At 45.0% G+C, this 27143-nt stretch overlaps 1 protein-coding gene across 1 annotated transcript in view; it reads right to left on the bottom strand.

Annotated features, from left to right (window-relative positions):
- Positions 1–1929: 1929 nt before the first annotated feature.
- The window catches only part of LOC139373405 (beta/gamma crystallin domain-containing protein 3-like), a 31848-nt gene continuing 6634 nt past the window's right edge, over positions 1930–27143 (bottom strand). Inside the window, exons 2-19 of the mRNA XM_071113867.1 lie at positions 22591–22638; positions 19945–20063; positions 17893–18109; positions 16829–16968; positions 16521–16647; positions 16291–16326; positions 16026–16165; positions 15792–15918; positions 12365–12522; positions 7982–8108; positions 7732–7767; positions 7492–7604; positions 6510–6639; positions 6006–6145; positions 5772–5895; positions 5355–5513; positions 4689–4848; positions 1930–3044 (exon numbers count right to left, since the gene is read on the bottom strand). Coding sequence (XP_070969968.1) covers positions 2956–3044; positions 4689–4848; positions 5355–5513; positions 5772–5895; positions 6006–6145; positions 6510–6639; positions 7492–7604; positions 7732–7767; positions 7982–8108; positions 12365–12522; positions 15792–15918; positions 16026–16165; positions 16291–16326; positions 16521–16647; positions 16829–16968; positions 17893–18109; positions 19945–20063; positions 22591–22638 — 2190 coding nt within the window. The 3' untranslated portion in view covers positions 1930–2955. The remainder of the gene's footprint in view (positions 3045–4688; positions 4849–5354; positions 5514–5771; positions 5896–6005; positions 6146–6509; positions 6640–7491; positions 7605–7731; positions 7768–7981; positions 8109–12364; positions 12523–15791; positions 15919–16025; positions 16166–16290; positions 16327–16520; positions 16648–16828; positions 16969–17892; positions 18110–19944; positions 20064–22590; positions 22639–27143) is intronic.

The following is a 27143-nucleotide window of genomic DNA, read 5'->3' on the forward strand; positions in this document are numbered from 1 at the left end:
TGGATCTACAAGTACAGTGCCTTGCGAAAGTATTCGGCCCCCTTGAACTTTGCGACCTTTTGCCACGTTTCAGGCTTCAAACATAAAGACATAAAACTGTATTTTTTTGTGAAGAATCAACAACAAGTGGGACACAATCATGAAGTGGAACGACATTTATTGGATATTTCAAACTTTTTTAACAAATCAAAAACTGAAAAATTGGACGTGCAAAATTATTCAGCCCCTTTACTTTCAGTGCAGCAAAGTCTCTCCAGAAGTTCAGTGAGGATCTCTGAATGATCCAATGTTGACCTAAATGACTAATGATGATAAATACAATCCACCTGTGTGTAATCAAGTCTCCGTATAAATGCACCTGCACTGTGATAGTCTCAGAGGTCCGTTAAAAGCGCAGAGAGCATCATGAAGAACAAGGAACACACCAGGCAGGTCCGAGATACTGTTGTGAAGAAGTTTAAAGCCGGATATGGATACAAAAAGATTTCCCAATCTTTAAACATCCCAAGGAGCACTGTGCAAGCGATAATATTGAAATGGAAGGAGTATCAGACCACCACAAATCTACCAAGACCTGGCCGTCCCTCTAAACTTTCAGCTCATACAAGGAGAAGACTGATCAGAGATGAGGCCCATGATCACTCTGGATGAACTGCAGAGATCTACAGCTGAGGTGGGAGACTCTGTCCATAGGACAACAATCAGTCGTATATTGCACAAATCTGGCCTTTATGGAAGAGTGGCAAGAAGAAAGCCATTTCTTAAAGATATCCATAAAAAGTGTTGTTTAAAGTTTGCCACATGCCACCTGGGAGACACACCAAACATGTGGAAGAAGGTGCTCTGGTCAGATGAAACCAAAATTGAACTTTTTGGCAACAATGCAAAACGTTATGTTTGGCGTAAAAGCAACACAGCTGAACACACCATCCCCACTGTCAAACATGGTGGTGGCAGCATCATGGTTTGGGCCTGCTTTTCTTCAGCAGGGACAGGGAAGATGGTTAAAATTGATGGGAAGATGGATGGAGCCAAATACAGGACAATTCTGGAAGAAAACCTGATGGAGTCTGCGAAAGACCTGAGACTGGGACGGAGATTTGTCTTTCAACAAGACAATGATCCAAAACATAAAGCAAAATCTACAATGGAATGGTTAAAAAATAAACATATCCAGGTGTTAGAATGGCCAAGTCAAAGTCCAGACCTGAATCCAATCGAGAATCTGTGGAAAGAACTGAAAACTGCTGTTCACAAATGCTCTCCATTCAACCTCACTGAGCTCGAGCTGTTTTGCAAGGAGGAATGGGAAAAAATGTCAGTCTCTCGATGTGCAAAACTGATAGAGACATACCCCAAGTGACTTACAGCTGTAATCGCAGCAAAAGGTGGCGCTGCAAAGTATTAACTTAAGGGGGCTGAATAATTTTGCACGCCCAATTTTTCAGTTTTTGATTTGTTAAAAACGTTTGAAATATCCAATAAATGTCGTTCCACTTCATGATTGTGTCCCACTTGTTGTTGATTCTTCACAACAAAATACAGTTTTATATCTTTATGTTTGAAGCCTGAAATGTGGCAAAAGGTCGCAAAGTTCAAGGGGGCCGAATACTTTCGCAAGGCACTGTATGTACTTATGCATAGTATGTTCTGTACAGAGTAGGGTCACATACTATACTATCAGTTGACTTGTCTCGCTCTTAACAGTCCTGTATCTTGTACGCACATCACCATGGTATTCAGGACAGCTTGCTCAGTGTTTCTAGATTATGTCTGTGTGGATCCTGATAGCCAATCTAGATGACGGTCAGACACAGTACCACTGCTCACCTCTGACCGGTCTGTATTATAATAACATGTGAAAGCATTGGATGACACAGAATACATGACAGCATCTATAATTGAAGATCTACGAAAGAACAAGGCACATTTCAGATGAACAGCACTTCAACAATTGATATGTTTTATTTCGTATTTAAACTTGATATTTTAAAAACACGTTTATTTCCATTCACATATTTTTGGTATAAAAGATTGCACAGAGAAGCAAGGCATTTGGTGTTATATAACAAATAGAGCAACCTGTATGTTGACAGTGAATGGCAATGTATGATTAATATCTATGCAAATACAGACGTAATACCATAGTGGAATAGAAACACCAACTTGATGAACATACTTGTAGCATTAGAGAAGAACTGCATAAAAGCCCACAGGGTCATTATACTGCATCATACATTATTATATGTATTGTGTATGTATTATACTGCATCACGAATACACTTCCCATCCAATGTTTTCCCAAAACGTAGTACACTGCATAGTCAAACAAAATACAAAAAAAAATCTTAAGTCAACTCAGAAAATAATGTGCATAGATGTGGCTTCCTTTATGAATCCACCTTTAATATACTGCATATAGCCGCAGATAATGTACCATTTAGTAGATGTAACTTGGACCTTCCCAATAATCATTGGTGAGTTCAAGTGAATGGTTAAGTCCACTACTGTGTGTGGGTAAGCCGGGTCATACCATCCAAGTCAAGGAAGAATCTGATAGGGTTGAATGTCTGTAAATAGAATAATCCAAATATACATATTTCAGGAGGAGGAGGGGGGGGGAGCATTATCCTTCCCATCCTCTCCAGTTGATTCAAAAGGCGCTGGTTGTTTATTGTCGAGTCGTTCGTATGCTGCGGCCCTCGCGTCGAGGCAAAAAATGATCATCCTCGTAGGATTTTTCACGGAATGAAAGAAAATCCCTTTAACTACAATGAAGACGTTCTCAGATCATCTTGAAGTTGCCTGGTGATGACAAGGCTAAAGTCTGTGGTGCTTCCTAATGTCCATCTCCACAGACTGAAGAGCAGGAGTTCTGAGGGCTTGGTGATATTGCAATGTATTGTATTGGAGGAGCGGGTGAAGGGTGTGGGTTGAGGGAAGGTTATTGGAAGGTTATAGCAGCTCCAACTCCCACTGTTGGCAAGGCCTCTCCTCACTCTCTGGTAAAATCACCACATGGTCTCTGTCGTACTGCTTGCCACCTGAGAGATACAATTATATCATTCATTTATAGCATGCTTATCAATAAGTGATGTGATTATTTCTTGAATCAACTATACCTATTTAATACATCTATATCTTATCAGTAGCCTTTACGTCCTATATATGTGCCCATCACATCCCATAAATACAGGGGCAGCAATGTTCCCTCTAAGCTGCCGTCCACTTCCTCCAGAAGAAAGGCCAGGCCGTGCAGAGACGCAATAGATTGAACTTCACTGAGTTCACCCCATTAGTTTACGCGATATAAATCAATGTTTTTTTCCGTGATTGAATCAACATTATATCAGTCCCTTTTCAAGGCAACAAGAGTAGAATTCTATTGGCGTGGGGAGCCCACGAGCAGTCTTTCAATCACCTGCTAGTGAATGTGCTGTTCAGATCAGTGCGCGTGTACATTTGTTGATATTCTATGCTAGCTAGCGAGTTATTAGCCCAGTTATATACACTGAACAAAAAAAATAAAACAAATATTGTGGACATTTCTGTCAATTGCACACTCCCTCAAAACTTGAGACATATGTGGCATTGTGTTGTATGACAATACTGCACCAGGTGCACCTGTGTAATGATCATGCTGTTTAATCAGTTGCTTGATATCCCACAACTGTCAGGTGGATGGATTATCTTGGCAAAGTAGAAATGCTCACTAACAGGGATGTAAACAAATTTGTTCACAATATTTGAGAGAAATAAGCTTTTGGAAAAATTCTGGTATCTTTTATTTCAGCTCATGAAACCAAAACTTTATATGTTGCATTTATATTTTTGTTCAGTGCATTTGGGGAAGTATTCAGACCCCTTGACTATTTCCACATTTTGTTATATTCAGCCTTATTCTAAAATTGATTAAATCGTTTTTGTTTCCTCATGGTCTGAGAGGCCTTTAGGTGCCTTTTGGCAATCTCCAAGCAGGCTGTCATGTGCCTTTTCCTGTGGACTGGCTTCTGTCTGGCCACTCTACCATAAAAGCCTGATTGGTGGAGTGCTGCAGAGATGGGAGAACCTTCCAGAAGGACAACCATCTCCACACAGGAACTCTGGAGCTCTGTCAGAGTGACCATCAGGTTCTTGGTCACCTTCCTGACTAAGGCCCTCCTCCCCGGTTTGCACAGTTTGGCCGGGCAGGCCAGCCCTAGGAAGAGTTTTGGTGGTTCGAAACCTCTTCCATTTAAGAATGATGGAGGCCACTGTGTTCTTGCAGACATGTTTTTATTTTGGCTACCATGGCTATGCCCCCATAGGATGACAATGTCCCCATCCACAGGGCACAAGTGGTCAATGGTTGAATGTTTTGATGAGGATGAAAATGATGTAAACCATATGCCAAAGGGGTCACGTTTGTGTTTTTCACGCAGAAAAGGAAACGCAGGTCTAATATGCTTCTTATTGTAAATTCTGCTCAGCTTTAGTCAGGGTACTCTCTAAATCATGAACGGAAAAGGTCTAATTTTGTTCAGTATAGATAAGTATAGGTCAGCAATGGGGAGTTACTGCTTTCCCACAAGAGCACAAAATGTGTAGGCTACAGTTCAAGCTGTCTTTGAAAAGCTAGGTTGCATGAAAGCACAAATCATGTGTGTAGTTCCTATCATTTCCCTCCTAAGATGACAGTAGTGTCTCACCCTTGATGTCCAACACCATACCAGGGAAGGTAAGGCTGGGGATGGTGCCTCTCATCTGGGCTGACCAGGTCTGGACAGGCTGCCGGGCCTCTGACCACAGCACCACCTTCGCCCCCGCCTCCACATTCCCCATCACCTGCAGGCTCATAGTAGGAGCCAACTAGAGATAGACGGACATAAGAGAATGTAGAACTCTGGTCAACTCTCTTTGTTTTCAGTAGAAAGACACAATAAGCTTCCATATTTATTTGGATTACTATAGGACTAGCAGATTGTTCAACAGTCAATGTATAAGTGAATCTAAGACCAGGGGTGGGAAACTCCGGTCCTCAAGGGCTACAGTGTATGCCAATGCTCATCTTTGCCTTTTAATCAAAGACGAATGTCTACCTGGACAAACAGGTGTGAGCCCTCTATGGTCAATCAATCAATAATTGTGATTGATAAATGTATCAATCAAGTGCCAGGATGGTTTCAAATCACATTTACTTTTATTTTTTAAACAGAAAAATGCAGCTCTTCAGAACTGTAATCCGGGAACCCATGGGGTTGCGCGAGGGAGTCCCAGGGGTTCCTCAGTAAAGGTGAAAGAAAATGATCATAAGAATAAAGAAAATATATATATTTTTTTAAAGTTCAGGTACTTTATTCCTTGCAAAGCAATACCTTGTTCTTGATGAGGCCCTCCTGGTAGAACCAGATGTCGCTCATGCCCTCCACCTGCTCGATCACCACCACGCGTCCAGACTTCATTTCCTCCACGCCGCCCTGGATGGACAGGAAGTGACCTCGCTCCTTGCTCTTGATGCGGAAGAAGCGCCGCTTCTGCAGGGAATGGAAACAGTCACATGTCAAAGCAAATAGAAGTGGTGTAAAGGATTCATAACTTTGTATAAGAATGCATGAGATTTTATGATGTCTTATTATAAGGCTTATAATAAATTAGGTCCCTATGTAGAAAATGTTCAACTGACTCACAATGGCAGTGATTTAGTCAGGATCACTATTCTAAGCAAAACATTTTTTTTCTTACAGTGTATATTATAACCAGAATGAAGTAAAGAAGTAGAGTGAGATGCGAACCTGTAGTACTGGGTACATTGAGCCAATGGTGAGGAGCTGACTGAACTTGGGCCAGTTGGTGATTTCAATGGGTTCTAATAGGAACTGGCGCCCCCTGTAGTTACTGTGCTCACACAGCACCCAGCTGCAAAGAGCGCAAGTGAGGTATAGGGTGAGAGAGTTAAACAAGATCACAGAATATCAACACTCAGAATAACACACACACACACACACACACGCGCGCGCAACACTCACCAGCCTCGGTTGACTCTGACAGAGAGTAGATGGTTGTTGTAGCCCTCCTCCAGCATATTGACCACCTCTGTGTCCACTGTGATCTCCCTGCCCTCCAAACACTCCAGACCAAACAGAGAGATGGAGGGCACTGAGAATACCTGGGGAAACAAGGGGATTAAGATATACAGTGTTAAGATAGACTTTAGTAGTCCACACTTCTGCTCCCCCCCCCCAACCCCTCCGATATACACCTACATTAGGTTGAATAGCCTGGAGCAGTGTTACATTGGGTCAGGCTATGGGGTTGAGAGGAGTAATGGTATGGGGAAGAGGAGGGGGAGAGAGAAGGCTGGGAGCATTAAGCCAAACATACCGAAATACTATGATGAACAAATTGATTCATTAAGTGATTGAAAATAAAATGGTGCGAGACAGACAGACAAAGTGAAATGTGATGGTGAGAGGGAGGTGAAAAGGCCAGTCTATATACGAGTGGGACGAGTATATGAGGATTGTTCTTACCAGTGGGACAGTCTTCAGCGAGCGTATCACACAGTTCGGAGGACAGCCCATGCTGGTGAAGTTGGGGTAGTCTCCTTCCGACAGGATGTACAGGTTCCCTGAATACTCACGGCCCTCGTACACCACCCAACTGGGACACAGAGGTGCACACAAAACCCATTCAAAACCCATTTACTAACCCCACATGCTCATCAGTACAGTTATGATAATGTGCTGGCTCATCTCTAGGCCCTTCATCACTCCATACCATCCTCTACATCTCCTCTAAGCCTGTGTATCCTCCCATCGCTCCTAATCCTACATTTGTCCCTCTCAGACCTTTGTCAACTACACTTGGTGTGTGTGTCTGCATGCATGCATGTGTTGGTTATGTCCCACCTTCCTCCCACCAGTTTACTTGTTGATAAACTTGTCAGAGTCATAATTCCATGATGGCTCATCACTTTTAAGTCCTCCATCCCACTGTTTCTCAACTCTGGTCATCGAGTACCCCCTCTGGTCATCGAGTACCCCCAAGAGTACACATTTTTGTTGTGACAGCCGACGAAGCACACCGGATTCTACTCGCCAACTAATCATCAAGCCCATGACAAGATGAATGAGGTGTTTATCCGGGGCAACAACAACAAGATGAATCTCCACACTCTTAGAAAAAAGGGTTACTAAAGGATTCTGCGGCTGTCCCCATTGGAGAACTCTTTAGTTCTAGGTGGAACCCTTTTTGCTTCCAGGTAGAACTCTTTTGGGATCCATGTGGAAAGGGTTCTTTATGGAACCCAAAAGGATTCTACCTGGAAACAAAAGGAGATCCTCAAAGGGTTCTCCTATGGGGACAACCGAATAACCATTTTTGGTTCTAGATAGCACCTTTAATTCTAAGAGCGCACTAAGCCTGTGTAACCTCCTAAATTCTCCTTCATGCTTTCCTCTCTTTGGCTACTGCCAGAATGTTAGCTCTGTGTGTGTGTTGGTCTCGTCCCACCTTCCTCCCACCACTCTGAAGGACTTGGCGATGAGCTTGTCAGAGAGGGACTCCTCGTTCTTGTCACACAGATGGCATTCGCCCTGGAAATCTGGCTCCGTGTACAGCATCACCTGAGGAGGACAGAGACAGCGAAGGAAGAAAGAGTTAAACCATCAGTCACATTTACCGTAGACATAGTTCAAGTGAAAAGAGATCGCGTGACTGCAGAAGGATATACGATTGCACAAGATGTCTCACCTCTCTTCTGACGTTGCCCTGGTTTTCACTCGGAGCCTGAAACAGACACACGACAACTGAGTGCACGGAGTAGACATCAAAATGTCAAACATCCTTTTCATATTCCCCTCAGGCTGACAAAGCGATCAAAACATTGCAACATTGAAGGAGCAGCGAAACAGCGCGGGTGTTCTCTCAGTTCATTTTCCTGTCTGTTTCCATCTCTCCACTGTCAACTCCGGTAGAAAAGAGTCTCCAGGCTCCTACTCACCTGTAGGATGGGCTGGACAGAGCAGATGCGGTTGTCTGAAGAGCCCCAGTCAGCAGAGTTACTGTAGAAACCTTTCTCCAGGATATACTGGTCACCAGAGAAGTCCACGTGAGAGTAGGCGATCCATCTGAAGGAGAGAACAACGGAGTCAAACCTCCACTAATACTCTAACAGCCTTCAATCACTGTTGGAGGGACCTTGTGTTTAATTTATTATGCCTATAATGTAATAAAAAATCCAGGTATTATCAAATATGATCATATTCTTCTTAATTTATCAGCCAGGATGAAGTTATTACCAGAGCCATATCTATATTGGCTCTAGTGATGATCATATTCTTATTAACTTATCAGGCCTCTGACACACAAGCATTATATCCGTCATTACTATGCTATTACTATATAAAGCAAGGGGTGAAAGTAAGGCGGTGCGATCCGGTAGAACTTCCCGGCAAAATACGTAGCGGGGGTACGCTGTACCGGTTAAACATGAGCCTAGATCATAATAATGAAAAGAAATCGACAAGAAAACTGCACGATCCAAAATGCGACGTGGTTGACGAGAGCGCGGACATTTTGCCACGGCAGAGATGGGCTAGTGACACAGAGACGCGTGTGGACGGCAGTGGACTTATACATCCTGGCCTAATGACAGTCACCAGTGGCATTGCCCGTTGTGCTGTTTTGTGTAACAGGATGTCTCTATGCTAGTTATCCGAGTTAAAGAAGCCCTTTGACGTGATTGTTTGACAAATCAGATGAAACATCATGACTGGCTGTGTTCACGCCACAATAAAAAGGTGATGCATTCTAAAAGTTAAAGGACATGTAACGAGTTTCGTCTTCATACGAAGGAGAGTCGGACCAAAATGCAGCGTGTAGATTGCGATCCATGTTTTAATGAACAAACGTAAAACACGAATCAATACAAACACTACAAAATAAAGAACGTGATGAACATAACGAAAACCTAAACAGCCTATCTGGTGAAAACACATAGACAGGAACAATCACCCACAAACACACAGTGAAACCCAGGCTACCTAAATATGGTTCCCAATCAGAGACAATGACGAACACCTGCCTCTGACTGAGAACCATATCAGGCTGAACATAGAAATAGACAAACAAGACATGAAACATAGAATACCCACTCAGATCACACCCTGACCAATCAAAACATAGAAAATACAAAGTAAACTATGGTCAGGGCGTGACAGTACCCCCCCCCCCCAAGGTGCGGACTCCGGCCGCAAAACCTGAACCTATAGGGGAGGGTCTGGGTGGGCATCTGTCCGCGGTGGCGGCTCTGGCGCTGGACGTGGACCCCACTCCATGACAGTTTTAATCCCCCTCCTAAACGTCCCTAAATAGGTTACCCACCACAATGATAACATGGGACAGAGGGACAGCTCGGGACAGAGGTAACTCGGGACAGATAGGTAGCTCAGCACTGAGAGGAAGCTCAGCACTGAGAAGAAGCTCAGCACTGAGAGGAAGCCCAGGCAGGTAGTAGAAACTACCAGAACCTGGCTGGCTGGCGGTTTCAGCAGATCCTGGTCGACTAGCAGATCTGGGAGAATCTGGTCGACTGGCGGATCTGGGAGAATCTGGTCGACTGGCGGATCTGGGAGAATCTGGTCGACTGGCGGATCTGGGAGAATCTGGTCGACTGGCGGATCTGGGAGAATCTGGTCGACTGGCGGATCTGGGAGAATCTGGTCGACAGGCAGATCTGGGAGAATCTGGACGACTGGCAGATCTGAGAGAGTCTGGACGACTGGCAGATCTGGAAGAGTCTGGACGACTGGCAGATCTGGAAGAGTCTGGTCGACTGGCAGATCTGGAAGAGTCTGGTCGACTGGCAGATCTGGAAGAGTCTGGTCGACTGGCAGATCTGGAAGAGTCTGGTCGACTGGCAGATCTGGAAGAGTCTGGTCGACTGGCAGATCTGGAAGAGTCTGGTCGACTGGCAGATCTGGAAGAGTCTGGACGACTGGCAGATCTGGAAGAGTCTGGACGACTGGCAGATCTGGAAGAGTCTGGACGACTGGCAGATCTGGAAGAGTCTGGACGACTGGCCGATCTGGAAGAGTCTGGTCGACTGGCAGCTCTGTCTGCTCCATGCTGACTGGCTGCTCCATGCTGACTGGCAGCTCTGGCTGCTCCATGCTGACTGGCTGCTCCATGCTGACTGGCAGCTCTGGCTGCTCCATGCTGACTGGCTGCTCTGGCTGCTCCATGCTGACTGGCTGCTCTGGCTGCTCCATGCTGACTGGCTGCTCCCTGCTGACTGGCTGCTCCATGCTGACTGGCGGCCCTGGCTGCTCCATGCTGACTGGCGGCCCTGGCTGCTCCATGCTGACTGGCGGCCCTGGCTGCTCCATGCTGACTGGCGGCCCTGGCTGCTCCATGCTAACTGGCAGCTCTGGCGGCTCCTTGCAGACTGGCAGCTCTGGCGGCTCCTTGCAGACTGGCAGCTCTGGCGGCATCCTGCAGACAGGCAGCTCTGGCGGCTCCTTGCAGACTGGCAGCTCCATGCAGACTGGCAGCTCTATGCAGACTGGCAGCTCCATGCAGACTGGCAGCTCCTTGCAGACTGGCAGCTCCTTGCAGACTGGCAGCTCCTTGCAGACTGGCAGCTCCTTGCTAACTGGCAGCTCTAAGCTAACTGGCAGCTCTATGCTAACTGGCAGCTCTATGCTAACTGGCAGTTCTGAACAGGCGGGAGACTCCGGCAGCGCTGTAGAGGCGGAAAGCTCTGACAGCGCTAAACAGGCGGGAGACTCCGACAGCGCTGGAGAGGAGGAGGGCTCCGACAGCGCTGGACAGGCGAGGCGCACTGTAGGCTTGATGCGTGGTACTGGCACTGGTGGTACTGGGCCAAGGACACGCACAGGAAGCCTGGTGCGGGGAGCTGCTACCGGAGGGCTGGGGTGTGGAGGTGGTACTGGAAAAACCGGACCGTGCAGGCGCACTGGAGCTCTTGAGCACCGAGCCTGCCCAACCTTACCTGGTTGAATGCTCACGGTCGCCCTGCCAGTGCGGCGAGGTGGAATAGCCCGCACTGGGCTATGCAGGCGAACCGGAGACACCGAGCGCAAGGCTGGTGCCATGTAAGCCGGCCCAAGGAGACGCACTGGGGACCAGCTGCGTAGAGCCGGCTTCATGGCATTAGGCTCGACGCTCAATCTAGCCCGGCCGACACGCGGAGCTGGAATATACCGCACCGGGCTATGCACCCGCACTGGAGACACCGTGCGCACCACTGCATAACACGGTGCCTGTCCGGTCTCTCTAGCCCCCCGGTAAGCACAGGGAGTCTGCTCAGGTCTCCTACCTGGCATAGCCATACTCCCTGTTAGCCCCCCCCCAAGAAATTTTTGGGGCTGCCTCTCAGGCTTCCATCCGCTACGTCGTGCTGCCTCCTCGTATCTGCGCCTCTCAGCTTTCGCCGCCTCCAGTTCTTCTTTGGGGCGGCGATATTCTCCTGGCTGAGCCCAGGGTCCTCTTCCTTCTAATTCGTCCTCCCATGTCCATACCTCCTCTTTGGGCTGCTCCTGTTGTTTCTTCTCCCGCTGCACCTTAGTGCGGCTACACTCCCCTGGTTTAGCCCAGGGTCCTCTCCCATCGAGGATTTCCTCCCATGTCCAGAAATCCTTATTGCGCTTCTCCTCGCGCTGCTCCTGCCTGTTGACACGCTGCTTGGTCCGTTGGTGGTGGGTGATTCTGTAACGAGTTTCGTCTTCATACGAAGGAGAGTCGGACCAAAATGCAGCGTGTAGATTGCGATACATGTTTTAATGAACAAACGTAAAACACGAATCAATACAAACACTACAAAATAAAGAACGTGATGAACATAACGAAAACCTAAACAGCCTATCTGGTGAAAACACATAGACAGGAACAATCACCCACAAACACACAGTGAAACCCAGGCTACCTAAATATGGTTCCCAATCAGAGACAATGACGAACACCTGCCTCTGACTGAGAACCATATCAGGCTGAACATAGAAATAGACAAACAAGACATGAAACATAGAATACCCACTCAGATCACACCCTGACCAATCAAAACATAGAAAATACAAAGTAAACTATGGTCAGGGCGTGACAGGACAAATCTTTAGGACTAGAACCCACAGAGATCCCATTGAATTAATAGAGGTTCTATATGGAATTCTTATGATTAGGCCCATAAGAAAATACAGGAGGTCCAATACCGGGAATAAATATATTATACGTTCACCCTTGTATATAACAATAGACTATACCCCGTGAGACTATACCCCGTGAGACTATACCCCGTGAGACTATACCCCGTGAGACTATACCCCGTGAGACTATAACGCTGCTCGTCACAAGCGTGTGTACTTACGCTCCACTGAGGACCTGTATGGAGCGCGTGGTGGTGTGGTAACCAAACAGCTCCACGTCAGGAATGGCCTTGGTCACCTCAAAGGTGTTCTCCTGCTCCACCACCTCCTCCTCCTCGTCTGGCTGCTCATACATCACCAGCATGGGCTCCGTCAGGTCCTACAAGGGGACAGAGGGGTCAGAGGTCACATGCTGTGGCTCCAGGTAGGAGTTGTCTTTAGGCACAGTTGTCTCTAGGACCAGCTACATCCTGAACTTAACCAGCAGGGAAGGAATAGCTACAGTAAGCGCGCTGGCGCCCACAGACACAGTGAGGTCTTGATGTGGTGTGTTCCACTGTCCTTCTAGATGCCATCAGTTGTTCCGTTTCTGGTCAAAAGTATTTCACGCTGATTAGTTCAATGGAACTACATTTGTTTTTGAGTGAATGGCCACGCTGCTCTATGGCAACAGGGGACAAGTTAATTCTAGATATTAATCTTAACCCCAATCCAAAAGCCTAACCTGAGTATGTCCCTGTGCCTGGGTCATCTAGATATAATCACTGCCAAAATAATGGAAACACGTGAAATTGTTGCGTTTATATTTTCTTTGTATCCCGCATTTACTCAACAATTTCACTGAGTTAGCTTTATTACAGACAGAAATACTCCTCAGTTTCATCAGCTGTCCAGGTGGCTGGTCTCAGATGATCCCGCAGGTGAAGAAGCCGGCTTTGGAGGTCCTGGACTAGTGTGGTTAGATGTGGTCTGCGGTTGTGAGGCCGGTTGGACGTACTGCTAAATTCTCTAGAATGACGTTGGAGGTGGCTCATGGTAGAGAAATGTACATGAAATTCTCTGGCAACAGCTCCGGTGGACATTCCTGCAATCAGCATGCCAACTGCACGCTCCCTCAACTCGAGACATCTGTGGCATTGTGTTGTGACAAGTTGCCTTTTTTTGTCCCCAGCACAAGGTGGTGCTTCTACACAGGTGTTGTTCCTGAGTTAATTAAGACATTAACATCCCATCATGCTTTGGGTCATGTATAAAAAATGCTGGGTAGGGAAATGTTTTGGCTACCATGGCTATGCCTCCGTAGGATGACAATGCCCCCATCCACAGGGGAACACTGAACGCAAATGAAAGTGCGTCAACTGTTAGGACAAGGGATAACAGCTAAACGAAATCCAACTGATGCCATTGCGTGAAGACGCACACAACGTAAGCACGAGCTGGCAAAATTTGACTATTTTTGACTGCAGTCATATCGACACTTCCATTCATTATAATGCCATTATTTATTTTGTGCCGAATTTCACTATTGATCAAGGCCACTTGGTGCTTATAATGTTTCGGCTACTGATGTTTTCGTCGTTTGACCACGCTTCTTGGTGGTTGGGGTATTTGATTTGATTTTGTCGTTATAGAAATAAGCTGCCTCCACGTTCAAACACATACAGTGCCTTGCGAAAGTATTCGGCCCCCTTGAACTTTGCGACCTTTTGCCACATTTCAGGCTTCAAACATAAAGATATAAAACTGTATTTTTTTTGTGAAGAATCAACAACAAGTGGGACACAATCATGAAGTGGAACGACATTTATTGGATATTTCAAACTTTTTTAACAAATCAAAAACTGAAAAATTGGGCGTGCAAAATTATTCAGCCCCTTTACTTTCAGTGCAGCAAACTCTCTCCAGAAGTTCAGTGAGGATCTCTGAATGATCCAATGTTGACCTAAATGACTAATGATGATAAATACAATCCACCTGTGTGTAATCAAGTCTCCGTATAAATGCACCTGCACTGTGATAGTCTCAGAGGTCCGTCAAAAGCGCAGAGAGCATCATGAAGAACAAGGAACACACCAGGCAGGTCCGAGATACTGTTGTGAAGAAGTTTAAAGCCGGATTTGGATACAAAAAGATTTCCCAAGCTTTAAACATCCCAAGGAGCACTGTGCAAGCGATAATATTGAAATGGAAGGAGTATCAGACCACTGCAAATCTACCAAGACCTGGCCGTCCCTCTAAACTTTCAGCTCATACAAGGAGAAGACTGATCAGAGATGCAGCCAAGAGGCCCATGGTCACTCTGGATGAACTGCAGAGATCTACAGCTGAGGTGGGAGACTCTGTCCATAGGACAACAATCAGTCGTATATTGCACAAATCTGGCCTTTATGGAAGAGTGACAAGAAGAAAGCCATTTCTTAAAGATTTCCATAAAAAGTGTCGTTTAAAGTTTGCCACAAGCCACCTGGGAGACACACCAAACATGTGGAAGAAGGTGCTCTGGTCAGATGAAACCAAAATTGAACTTTTTGGCAACAATGCAAAACGTTATGTTTGGCGTAAAAGCAACACAGCTGAACACACCATCCCCACTGTCAAACATGGTGGTGGCAGCATCGTGGTTTGGGCCTGCTTTTCTTCAGCAGGGACAGGGAAGATGGTTAAAATTGGTGGGAAGATGGATGGAGCCAAATACAGGACCATTCTGGAAGAAAACCTGATGGAGTCTGCAAAAGACCTGAGACTGGGACGGAGATTTGTCTTCCAACAAGACAATGATCCAAAACATAAAGCAAAATCTACAATGGAATGGTTCAAAAATAAACATATCCAGGTGTTAGAATGGCCAAGTCAAAGTCCAGACCTGAATCCAATCGAGAATCTGTGGAAATAACTGAAGACTGCTGTTCACAAATGCTCTCCATCCAACCTCACTGAGCTCGAGGTGTTTTGCAAGGAGGAATGGGAAAATATTTCAGTCTCTCGATGTGCAAAACTGATAGAGACATACCCCAAGCGACTTACAGCTGTAATCGCAGCAAAAGGTGGCGCTACAAAGTATTAACTTAAGGGGGCTGAATAATTTTTCAGTTTTTGATTTGTTAAAAAAGTTTGAAATATCCAATAAATGTCGTTCCACTTCATGATTGTGTCCCACTTGTTGTTGATTCTTCACAAAAAAATACAGTTTTATATCTTTATGTTTGAAGCCTGAAATGTGGCAAAAGGTCGCAAAGTTCAAGGGGGCCGAATACTTTCGCAAGGCACTGTATGCGTTCTGTGTCATAGTTGTAACAAACGCACTCCATGAATATAATGGATTGAACACGTTTCATTTTATTTTATTTTTTATAAACTAATGAAAATGCTATTGTGTTATTTGAAATAAAATACAAATTCTAAATGTTGAATGACTCATTAGCTTGAAGGGAGGGGTCCATCGACACCCAGCGGTTCCTGTGTCAACCCGTCTCATACCCTTCATCTATACGGATTGAAGTGGTTTTAACAAGTGACATCAATAAGGGAGCACAGCTTTCCCCAGTGTATGATAAAACATGCCATTTAGGACATGATCATTCTTGCAGCATCTGGATACAAGGTCCTGACAGAGATGGGGGTTGTAACGTGATGGTATGGCCCACTCACCGCTCGTATGACTCTGACGGAGCGCAGCTCAGAATCGCAGCCCCCCCACACCCTCCAGTCGTGGTAGTCTCCCTCCTCCAACAGATACTGGTGGCCTCGGAAACCCTCCTTCTCATAGCCAACCCAGCTGCAAGTAGAGGGAGACAGAGGATGAGATGCAGGAAGTAAGACACGCACACACACGCACACGCACACACACACACACACACACACACACACACACAGTTTACTCACCAGCCTCCCTGCACTTGGATGGATCCAGGGCTGTACATGAAGGCAGTCTGCTGTCTATCCAGTCTGGTCATGAAGTCTCTCATGTTGGTGTAGATCGTCCTCTTCTTCCCAGTGAAGTAAGGCTTGTCATACAGCACCAGCTGGAAGCAACAGGGAAAAACACGCTTCATTTGCTTCGCGTTTGTGTAATTAAATTGAGTTGATTGTTTGATTGACTCGTTCTTTCATGTCCGTATCATGGCCATGGCATTGCCGTATCTCTTACCTTTGGCTCACCGGGTTTCTCCACTCTCGGTTCACCCTGTAAAATGTATTAAATGAAATCTTAACAAATGTCATCTGTACTGCAATGCATTTACCTTGTTCCCCTGTAAAACGACGTTGCATGGGAATGTGTATTCTACTAAATGTAAATCTAAACCGTGTACATTGCCCTGATTGTCTGTGCAATTCTAGAAAGGTGAAAGGTGTTCCGGAGGTGGAGGGGATACTTACGATTTTGAGCGGGTGCACTGAGCCCACGTAGGGTTGTTCCACGCCCCAGGCTGCAGGGTTGGGGAACCCCCCCACCTCCAGGACACGTGGTACGCCCTGGAAAAAAGGCTGTGGGTACACCAGCCATCTGAAGAGAGAACATCCAAATCAGAACAGGGATATCATAACAGAAGCTCGACCTCACAAAGCCATGTCATTATGTTCGACAAAACAAACCATATAAAAAAATATAATCATCTACTTTCATAAAAAGGTTGATCCTTTTCCTCCTAAAAAAGTAGTGGGCCGAGCCGACTCTGTTTACTCACAGTCCAGCGTTGATGATGATGGAGTTGGCTTTGATGGGGAAGCCGAATATCCTGGCGTCATCTGACGTGTCTCTGAAGGTCACCTTCTTCCCCTCGGCATTCTCCTCTGGGAACAGACTGATCTCTGGCACACTGTAGTCCTGCGGGGGGAGAGAGAAATGTCAAGTATGGTACTTTTGACACTAGAGGGTACTAGTTTCACAGAGAGAAGCGCATTTGTGATACAGGCTCTAACAAAGAGGACGGCATTTCGAGACGGCAATCCTTAAGAGTGCCAGAGTCTGTCAACACATCTACTGAACCACACCTAATCAGAGTGGCATAACTCTTGCCTTGTGGCATCCATCAACCCGTTTGAGACTATTTGGCTTGAGCCCATTTTAGTTGCATAATGAGTTCATTTATAATTGCATAATCCGCTTATTAGTAGTAATTGTTATTGGCTATGATGTTGGAGCTGGAAAGTGTTAATGCAACGACAAGGGAAGTACAGAAAGTGTCTGTATGTCCAGATATGTTATTGTTTTATGTTAATATTTCTAAGGAGGTAAGTGAAGGGCCACAGTTGAGTCTCAGTTCCTGGTAAGGTCAGGCTAGTTCCTGTGGAACTAGGGCAGGGAGAGATGTGGAGTACAACATTGAGGGCGGGACAACAGTTGGAGAAGAAACCTCTGGGAAGGCGGGGCTAGAGGGGACCATCTCAACAATATTCCAACTGTAGACGTATCTCTCTCACATACACAGACACAGACAGGTTCTGGACTGGGCCATGATAATACCAATAGGAGGAACAGACTCAGTTCTTACCCAGCAACAAAGAATCCGTCTAATCGGAAGGTATAAATACATGCTTGTGTGAATTGTATGTGTGCTATGCAGCTGCAACATCCAGTTTGGGCGTAAAAAAATCTAGCCCGAGCTTCCTGTCTGACTGGATTCGTACAAGAATTTAGAACCTAACATGCCTAAAGCCTTTGGAATTAGCGGCTACTCAAAAAGGCCTGGTTTGAGAAACAATGCTCTATGGCTTATCATAATAGTAATCTGTGACTTCTTCTTCTCACCCTGACTGCTCTTCGTACTGATCCTATGATGAACCTCCTGGCCGGCTTGGCCTCCACAACTTCTTCTCCTCCCTCCTTCTGTCCGTCCACTCCATTTTGCTTCTGTTGTTGTTCCCCTTCCTCCTCAGGGGCGTCGAAGGGGTAGGTGAGCTCTATGTCCCCCTCGTCCAGAGCTATCTTCTCCCCTTTGAAGTTGGGCTTCTCGTACAAGACCCAGCTGCAGAGAGGAATGGAAAGACAGGAAAATGAAAAGTAAGGGTCCATGGTCTGAACAAGATTCATTTGAACACAATGCATGACCTATATTGATTCATTCATAATCAATAATTCTACATGGAAGACATGAGGAGAGTCGAATAACCCTTTTAGGTTCTGGATAGTACCTTTTTTTGGGGCCCTTTTTCTCTCCAATTTCGTGAATTCCAATCTTGTCTCATCGCTGCAACTCCCCAACGGGCTCGGGAGAGACAAAGGTCGGGTCACGTGTCCTCCGAAACATGACCCGCCACATGACCCGCCAAACCATGCTTCTTTATTATTTCCCAAAAATATTTTTGTTTACTTTTACACCTTTTTTGTGATATCCAATTGGTAGTTACAGTCTTGTCCCATCGCTGCAACTCCCGTACGAACTCAGGAGAGGCAAAGTTCAAGAGCCATGTATCCTACAAAACACGACCCTGCCAAGTCGCACTGCTTCTTGACACACTGCTCGCTTAACCCAGAAGCCAGCCGCACCAATGTGTCGGAGGAAACACTGTACAACTGGCAACCGAAATCAGCTTGCAGGCGCCCGGCCCGCCACAAGGAGTTGCTAGAGCGCGATGGGACAAGGAAATCCCGGCCGGCCAAACCCTCCCCATAACCCAGATGACCCTGGGCCAATTGTGTGCCGCCTCATGGTTTTCCCAGTCACGGCCGGCTGTGACACAGCCTGAGAACAAACCGGGGGCTGTAGCGACGCCTCAAGCGGGGCGATGCAGTGCCTTAAGACCGCTGGAGGCTCCAAACCACGCTTCTTAACACCCCGCCCGCTTAATCCGGAAGCCGGCCGCACCGATGTGTCTGAGGAAACACCATTCAACTGACGACCGAAGTCTGGATAGGACCTTTTATTCTATGAGAGTGTACAGTAATAGGTTGTGAGAGACTATTTTAATTTTTTTTTTTAGAGTAGGCAAATTATAACAAGAGGGAGAGACAGGTAGACAGATATGCAAATATTGCAATAGAGCATGCCAAGATCTTAGTCCCCTCTCCAGAGATCTCCTCAAAAAGTCACAGCAGCACAGAGAAAGGGATGTGTGTGAGAGACGTAAAAGATTCCCGCTGCAGTGCTCGCACCCAGTGCAGGTGTTGGACTGCATGCCTTTGCTCCATTTCCTGGAATAAATCGTCCATTCCCTCTGTGGATTAATAAAAGGACTATAGTGTGTATTACTACTAGGTATTTGGTTGAGATCATACTGCAATTATCTTGATCATAATTCTATGGATTAGTGTGTGTGACCCGCCACATGACGGGTGTGTGTGTGTGTGTGTGTGTGTGTGTGTGTGTGTGTGTGTGGATTACTGCTTAAAGCGTGTCCAATTTCAGACATTGGTGTTCAGTTCCGTGTATCTCAGCGGGTGATAGGGGGGCATTCAAGATCTACACGATTTGGCAGCATTGGAGATACTTTAATAACCTTGACAGGATAGTTTAAATATTGTTTCTTGCTTTGAGGTTGGGCCAAATATGTGGAAGTGACATGTGACACGAGGAAAAAGTGTGACCTTTGGTTTTGTTTGCTGCTGGAGGCAGTAAAATATAGGCACCAATGACACCATCTCTCTGTGGCTCTGTCTTTTTTCCAGGACACATAAGGTGCTTTGGAACAGGTGATTACATCCATTGTCGATCTGCTCACAACTGACTGTTTGTGTGTGTGTCCCTGCATGTCATATACCCGTGTGTGGGTGTGTGCATCCCCCCTCAAGTCTAATGTCCATGAGCAGTTCTAACTACAACAGTGAGTGAGTGAGCGTGCGAGCGTGCATTTGAAAACTTACCCTCCCCTGACAACCCTGATCGAGATAGTCTCCTGTAGTTGCCAGGGTGTGGCATCAATGACATCACTCCGCACCTCAATCCGCTGGCCACACATTCCTGGCTGGTCAAAGATGAACATCTGGAAAAGACAGCACCATTTCATTACAGATGCTCAACTTCAAAGAGCACACGGATACTGTACCGTGCTCCATCCTCTATCCTAGCATGGATGCTAGATCTGTTTGTGCTTTAGCCAATATCTCTGACGCACATTAAAACGTTCTGATCAAGGCCGTTGTAAAAAAAGGGAATGTCAAGATTTTGATAGGTCGCTCAAATAAAACAACATGGTGAGCGAGGTTTGCGTCCCCGTTTCTTTTCAACGATGATGTCATATTTTTGGTTTGCACACCTGACTCACGTTTGTGGAGCGCCCGCCACTTCTTACTGTATATTAAAGGAACAAGCTAATCTCATGACCAGGCTAACTCTAGCCAGCTCTTTCCTCCATCACTGGAGGCAGCAAACAGCAAAAAGAGTGTGACGCAACGTAGCTACAGCCGCTTTGTGTTGTTAGCCATGTGAACGTTCGGGTAAGGTACCGTATGCTATTGTGTATCACAGCCAGGCTTCTTTAATCAGAACCTGTCGGAGCTAAATGTCAAGCAAGTCCGTAGGTGCCGTGACGAATTCCATGTTGACGGCGAAAAGCTAATTGGAGCATGCAGGAGCAAGCTTGACATTTATCTAGTTTCATAATCTTAATGGCAAAAGGCAAATAGGGCAGGTATGTAGCTAGTGTTACTTAGTAACCCCACCACGGTAATTTAAATACCACAGTAATTGTTTGAGCACAGGATCGTTTGACTGGAGCACAAAAGCATTGGCAAGGCATGGATGTAACTTCTGCCAAAGAGGAAGTAATTGTGAATGGCTACTAACGAGAGACTTGAAACCATAACCAACAATTAAACTAAAACATGCCGATCAAGTACGCCCAATGTTTTTGAAGAAAAGCGATCAAAGTTAATTCGAGTTGCCTCTTTGTTAAACAAGAAAGAGATAGGCTTTTGGCATAAACGCGTCGGCCATCACCAGTGAGTGAGCTGCTCATCATTGGGTAAATAAATCAGTGAAACTGGAAAGCATTTTTAGGACCATAATTTCCTGTTCATATTGTAGCCTACAATATGACTGCATACACCTAGGCCTGGGCTATTGATGGATTCACGGTCGTTTTTATTGATCTCAGATTGTCAGAGTAGCCTGTCATTTCGATCATTTGTACAGTATTAAAAAAGATTCTGCCAAAGTCTCCAGTCATGAAATGAGTTTGGAAAAAGAGCACATTTTTCCCGGACCCTGGGCCAAATGAAATGCCTCACCTCTACAGCTCTATGCCACTACGAAAATGCGATGATATGCATGCAATGCTTTCTGCTTCCTGTACCTCAGAGCTGCCCAGGTCACCCCCCTCTTTTGTTCACTTTTTGTTCCGGAACCTTCCGATTTACAAATTATGCACTGATTATGATTGCATTTACTCTCAAATCAAGCACTGCAAGCTTTGGCGACCCTATGCTGGGGTTGCGACCCTTAGGTTGGGAACCCCTACTCTTGCAGTATGTTAGGACTATAGTGAATGAACTGGGCTTTCAGTAATATTGTCCAAACCACTAAGTGTGCATTGGAAAAAAGACAATGGCTTTCTTTCCACTTCCACACAGATCTGATTGATTGATCCAAATGTTCAACAGCCTAAATAGAGAATGATGTTTGGATGAGTGAATCTGACTGGAATCATACTCATCTCATTTCCTCAGCTTTACCATGCTCTACATGAGATCCCTCTCCTCATCCTTAATTACTTGCCTTCGGCAACTAACTGTCACTTTGGGGTACGGTGAAGTGTGAAGCCATTAATTCACTTTGAATTATCCTCATTAATCCTAACGGCTAACCTGGTGAAAAACTGCGAACATGGTGGCTAACCTGGTGAAAAACGGCTAACATGGTGGCTAACCTGGTGAAAAACGGCTAACATGGTGGCTAACCTGGTGAAAAACTGCTAACATGGTGGCTAACCTGGTGAAAAACTGCTAACATGGTGGCTAACCTGGTGAAAAACTGCTAACATGGTGGCTAACCTGGTGAAAAACGGCTAACATGGTGGCTAACCTGGTGAGCAGTCATCCTTCACTACATCTAAAAAAAGGTTGCAATGGGACATTGACCTTTACTTCAGGACACATTGTATACTGTAGGACAAAGACGATAGATGAGGGATAGAGGTGTAGTTGTTTACAATGGGACATTGACCTTTACTTCAGGACACATTGTATACTGTAGGACAAAGACGATAGATGAGGGATAGAGGTGTAGTTGTTTGCAATGGGACATTGACCTTTACTTCAGGACACATTGTATACTGTAGGACAAAGACGATAGATGAGGGATAGAGGTGTAGTTGTTTACAATGGGACATTGACCTTTACTTCAGGACACATTGTATACTGTAGGACAAAGACGATAGATGAGGGATAGAGGTGTAGTTGTTTGCAATGGGACATTGACCTTTACTTCAGGACACATTGTATACTGTAGGACAAAGACGATAGATGAGGGATAGTTGTAGTTGTTTCACAGACAGTCAGACAGACACTCACCTTTCCTGGCCGAGGGTTGAGCTTTCCATGTTCTTTCTCCTTGGTGAGCTGCAGACACACAGAGAAAACAGCCATCTAGTCATTTCATACTTTTATCAAACCGCTATAAATAGCACATAGTTATCTTACCTATCAATCTTTTAAGATGAATGCGGTAAGTTGCTCTGGATAAAAGCGTCTGCTAAAATGACTAAGATTTTTTTAAAATGTAACAGTGCATCACTAGACTTTCTACAGTATGTCATGTTTAACTTGTCTTGGACAACACATTAGGGATTGAAATCTAAATAGTTAACATGCCAAACCTCAAAATATCTCAACTACTGCAGCAACAGTACCCAAACAACTACAGAAATGTTAAATCTTAAAACCCCAGCCACCCTGTCAACCTGTTTTGCAATTACTGATGAACACACACAAGGCCACCCATGTCCCATTACTCCCTGAGAGAATGCAAACATCACATTCACATTGAGAGGCATGAGACAGACAACAACAAACTACTGTGTGTGTGTGTGTGTGTGTGTGTGTGTGTGTGTGTGTGTATTTTTGTCCACACAATTAACCATTCAAAAGTGGGAATACCCTTTGCAGTGATTTACTAATGATTATCTATTTCACGTTATTTCAGCCAGTAAGAGACACATGCCTAACAATTTCAGTATTCCTCCATCTAGGAGAACTGGTTCTGAGGAAGACGAGGAGAGGGGAGCGGCCATTTTGAAAGCACAACAACCTAGAAGGAAGTGAGAAAGACGCATTCTTGTGTCATTTGTTCTCGTCTCACCAGACCTTGACATTCCTTGGTTACACCTGTTTCTCAATGACATGTACTAGTGGCATGTAGCTGGAATGCAATAGAATGTGTCCACACTGCGGTCTGTAGTCCTTCACCTTTCTGGGTGGACAGGTAGAAAGTTTGTGTTTGTTTTGTGTGCGTGTGTGTGTGTGTCTCTTTATGTGCAAGTCATTAGGGTATCAAATGTCTGCTTGACTCTTTGCAGTAGGAGCTCATAGGAAATAGGAACTTATCCTCTAGATCGCTTTACACTCTATAATCAAAGATCAAATATGGTATGAAAGTCCTTCCTACTTCCTGGATCATATCTAATCCTGTTTTTGAATGGCCTTCAAAATCATATCATCAAATTCATGAAAACTCGGTCAATTAAGATATGTACAATTCGATTCGTATTAGTGGATTCATTTACTTCTACCCAATGCCATCTACGAGGGCTTTTGGTTACGAAAAGAAACCACTATCGAAAACCTTAATGAAAGGCATCAGGCAGAAGTAAATGAATCCCTGAATACAACTGGAATTTTACATATATCTTAAGTGACCGCATGTTCATAAATTTGAAGATAATCTTGAAGGCCATTTAAAAATAGCATGGGACATGATCCAGGAAGTATGCGGGACTTTCAGATCATATTCAGGTCATGAACAGAATCTGTTGCTGCTCCAATCCACACATTGCTTATCCTGGCATGACTGTCTAGTAAGACTTGCTGCCTTAACACTGCACCCTGAAACGTTTGTGGCTAAATGAGTCTTGAACTATAACAAAGTGGCCCTCGACTTCATTCAGCTTGAGCATTCGAAACAGTAACAGGACACCGGTCGACTGTGTCCCACCCGCTCACTTGAAAATGAGCCGAGGGGATGATTGAGTTTGAGTTTATTTATTTATTTTTTATTTTTACAGGGACAGTGCACATTAATCAACGTTTCAGTAAAAGTGCCGGTTTTAGCCAGCCGGCTAATTTTCAACCGCAGATTGAGCCACAGCTTAAAAGACCTCCGATACTACCTTGGCTTTTCCATTGCCATTTCACAGGGAAATAGAGGGGTTGGCGGGTGGGACACAATGGGGATAGACCGGTTAGCCAATGTGCGAGGGCACTGGTTGGTCGGCCCAATTGAGGTAGTATGTTTTTATTTTTATTTTTTAATTTCACCTTTATTTAACCAGGTAGGCTAGTTGAGAACATTCTCATTTGCAACTGCGACCTGGCCAAGATAAAGCATAGCAGTGTGAACAGACAACACAGAGTTACACATGGAGTAAACAATTAACAAGTCAATAACACAGTAGAAAAAAAGAGTCTATATACATTGTGTGCAAAAGGCATGAGGAGGTAGGGGAATAATTACAATTTTGCAGATTAACACTGGAGTGATAAATGATCAGATGGTCATGTACAGGTAGAGATATGGGGATGAGGTAGGTAAAATTGGGTGGGCTATTTACCGATAGACTATGTACAGCTGCAGCGATCGGTTAGCTGCTCAGATAGCAGATGTTTGAAGTTGGTGAGGGAGATAAAAGTCTCCAACTTCAGCGATTTTTGCAATTTGTTCCAGTCACAGGCAGCAGAGAACTGTAACGAAAGGCGGCCAAATGAGGTGTTGGCTTTAGGGATGATCAGTGAGATACACCTGCTGGAGTGCGTGCTACGGGTGGGTGTTGAATGATGAATGTATAGTTAAAGTGACTATGCATATGTGATAAACCGAGAGTAGCAGCCGCGTTAAAAGAGACATGCCAACATGAATGAAATAATGTCATTAAGTGCAATTGAAGATTATAAGGCAAGAAAGGTTCATGCTCTTTTTTTTCATGCATCTTCGCTTGCAGAGGGAGATGCCTTACCAGTCAAAACAGTCTGGTACGGAACGTATTCAAAATGCTGCAGGTGCGTTGTGTAAGCCGTAAGTCAACGTGTACAGTCATTAAACACACAGCGTGTATCTCTGTTGTCTTTGGGGGTAGGAAAAAAACGACTGAAACTGCTGAGAGACGAAGTGAGCACATCCCACAATAGAGGGATCATCATTTGATGACACAGCGCTGCCAAGGTCCTTTTGTCAAAGGTGATTGAGTACTGCGGTATTTATCCAGATTGTTTACGTGCGGAGTGTGCCTTTCCAGTTTGCGACAGGAAAATGGTTGTAAAGGACACTAGTCCATGCTAAAGACAATTGACCTGCATAATTCATAACGCATATGGCTCTTTCCATGACAGACTGTCCAGGTGAATCCAGGTGAACTCTATAATCCCTTATTGGTGTCACCTGTTAAATCCACTTCAATCAGTGTAGATGAAGGGGAGGAGGCAGGTTAAAGAAGGATTTGTAAGCCTTGAGATATGGCTTGTGTGTGTATGTGTGCCATTCAGAAGGTGAATGGGCAAGACAAAAGATCAGTGCCTTTGAACGGAGTATAATATATACAGCCAAAAGCAAACAGGAAAACGCTCATCGAGAGGCAGCGCTCCGATTGGCTGGGGACTTTAATGCAGGGAAACTTAAATCCGTTTTACCTCATTTCTACCAGCATGTTACATGTTCAACCAGAGGGAAAAAAAACTCTAGACCTCCTTAACTCCACACACAGAGACGCATACAAAGTTTTCTCTCTCCCTCCATTTGGCAAATCAAGACCATAATTCTATCCTCCTAATTCCTGTTTAAAAGCAAAAACTAAAACAGGGAGCACCAGTGACCTGGTCAATAAAAAAGTGGTCAGATGAAGCAGATGCTAAGCTACAGGACTGTTTTGCTATCACAGACTGGAACATGTTCAGGAATTCTTTTTTTTTTAACAGCGAATAAACTATAAACTATTAAAATAGGGAGATTGAGGGATTTTAACAGCCGTACCCTAGTACAACCCATGTGACTGCAGTGAATGTGGCTGAGGGACTATGAAAAACACTAAGAATACATTGTGGGCACTAACATATTTGTTTTTTTAAAACCCTATAAAGTAGTCCAGGATTTTGCATTGTGACAATTGTTCTGCCAATACCTCGGCATGACCTAACTTTTTAATGCCCACAACTGTAATAATTGTCATGATGATCATCATCATTAATCAAGTCAGGCATGTACTGGTTGGTACATGATGAAATCCAGGCACATTCACATCTGCTGTCTCAGCCACTGCCTGTCACCAAGGCAGTACCCCAAGGCTCGATCCTAGGCCCCACGCTCCTCTCAATATACATCAACAACATAGCTCAGGCAGTAGGAAGCTCTCTCATCCATTTATATGCAGATACAGTATTATACTCAGCTGGCATCTCCCTGGATTTTGTGTTAAATGCTCTACAACAAAGCTTTCTTAGTGTCCAACAAGCTTTCTCTGCCATTAATCTTGTCCTGAACACCTCCCAAACAAAGGTAATGTGGTTTGGTAAGAAGAATGCCCCTCTCCCCAAAGGTGTGATTACTACCTCTGAGGGTTTAGAGCTTGAGGTAGTCCTTGGGAGTATGGCTAGACGGTACACTGTCCTTCTCTCAGCACATATCAAAGCTGCAGGCTAAAATTAAATCTAGACTATCGTAATCGCTCCTCTTTCACCCCAGCTGCCAAACTAACTCTAATTCAGATGACCATCCTGCCCATGCTAGATTACAGAGACGTAATTTATTTTTAGATCGGAGGTTAGGGTGCTAGATGTCTCGAGCGGCTAGATGTTCTTTACCATTCGGCCATCAGATTTGCCACCAATGCTCCTTATAGGACACATCAGTGCACTCTATA

Source organism: Oncorhynchus clarkii, chromosome 18 (genome assembly GCF_045791955.1).
Source record: "Oncorhynchus clarkii lewisi isolate Uvic-CL-2024 chromosome 18, UVic_Ocla_1.0, whole genome shotgun sequence".
NCBI classification, from domain to species: Eukaryota; Metazoa; Chordata; class Actinopteri; order Salmoniformes; family Salmonidae; genus Oncorhynchus; species Oncorhynchus clarkii.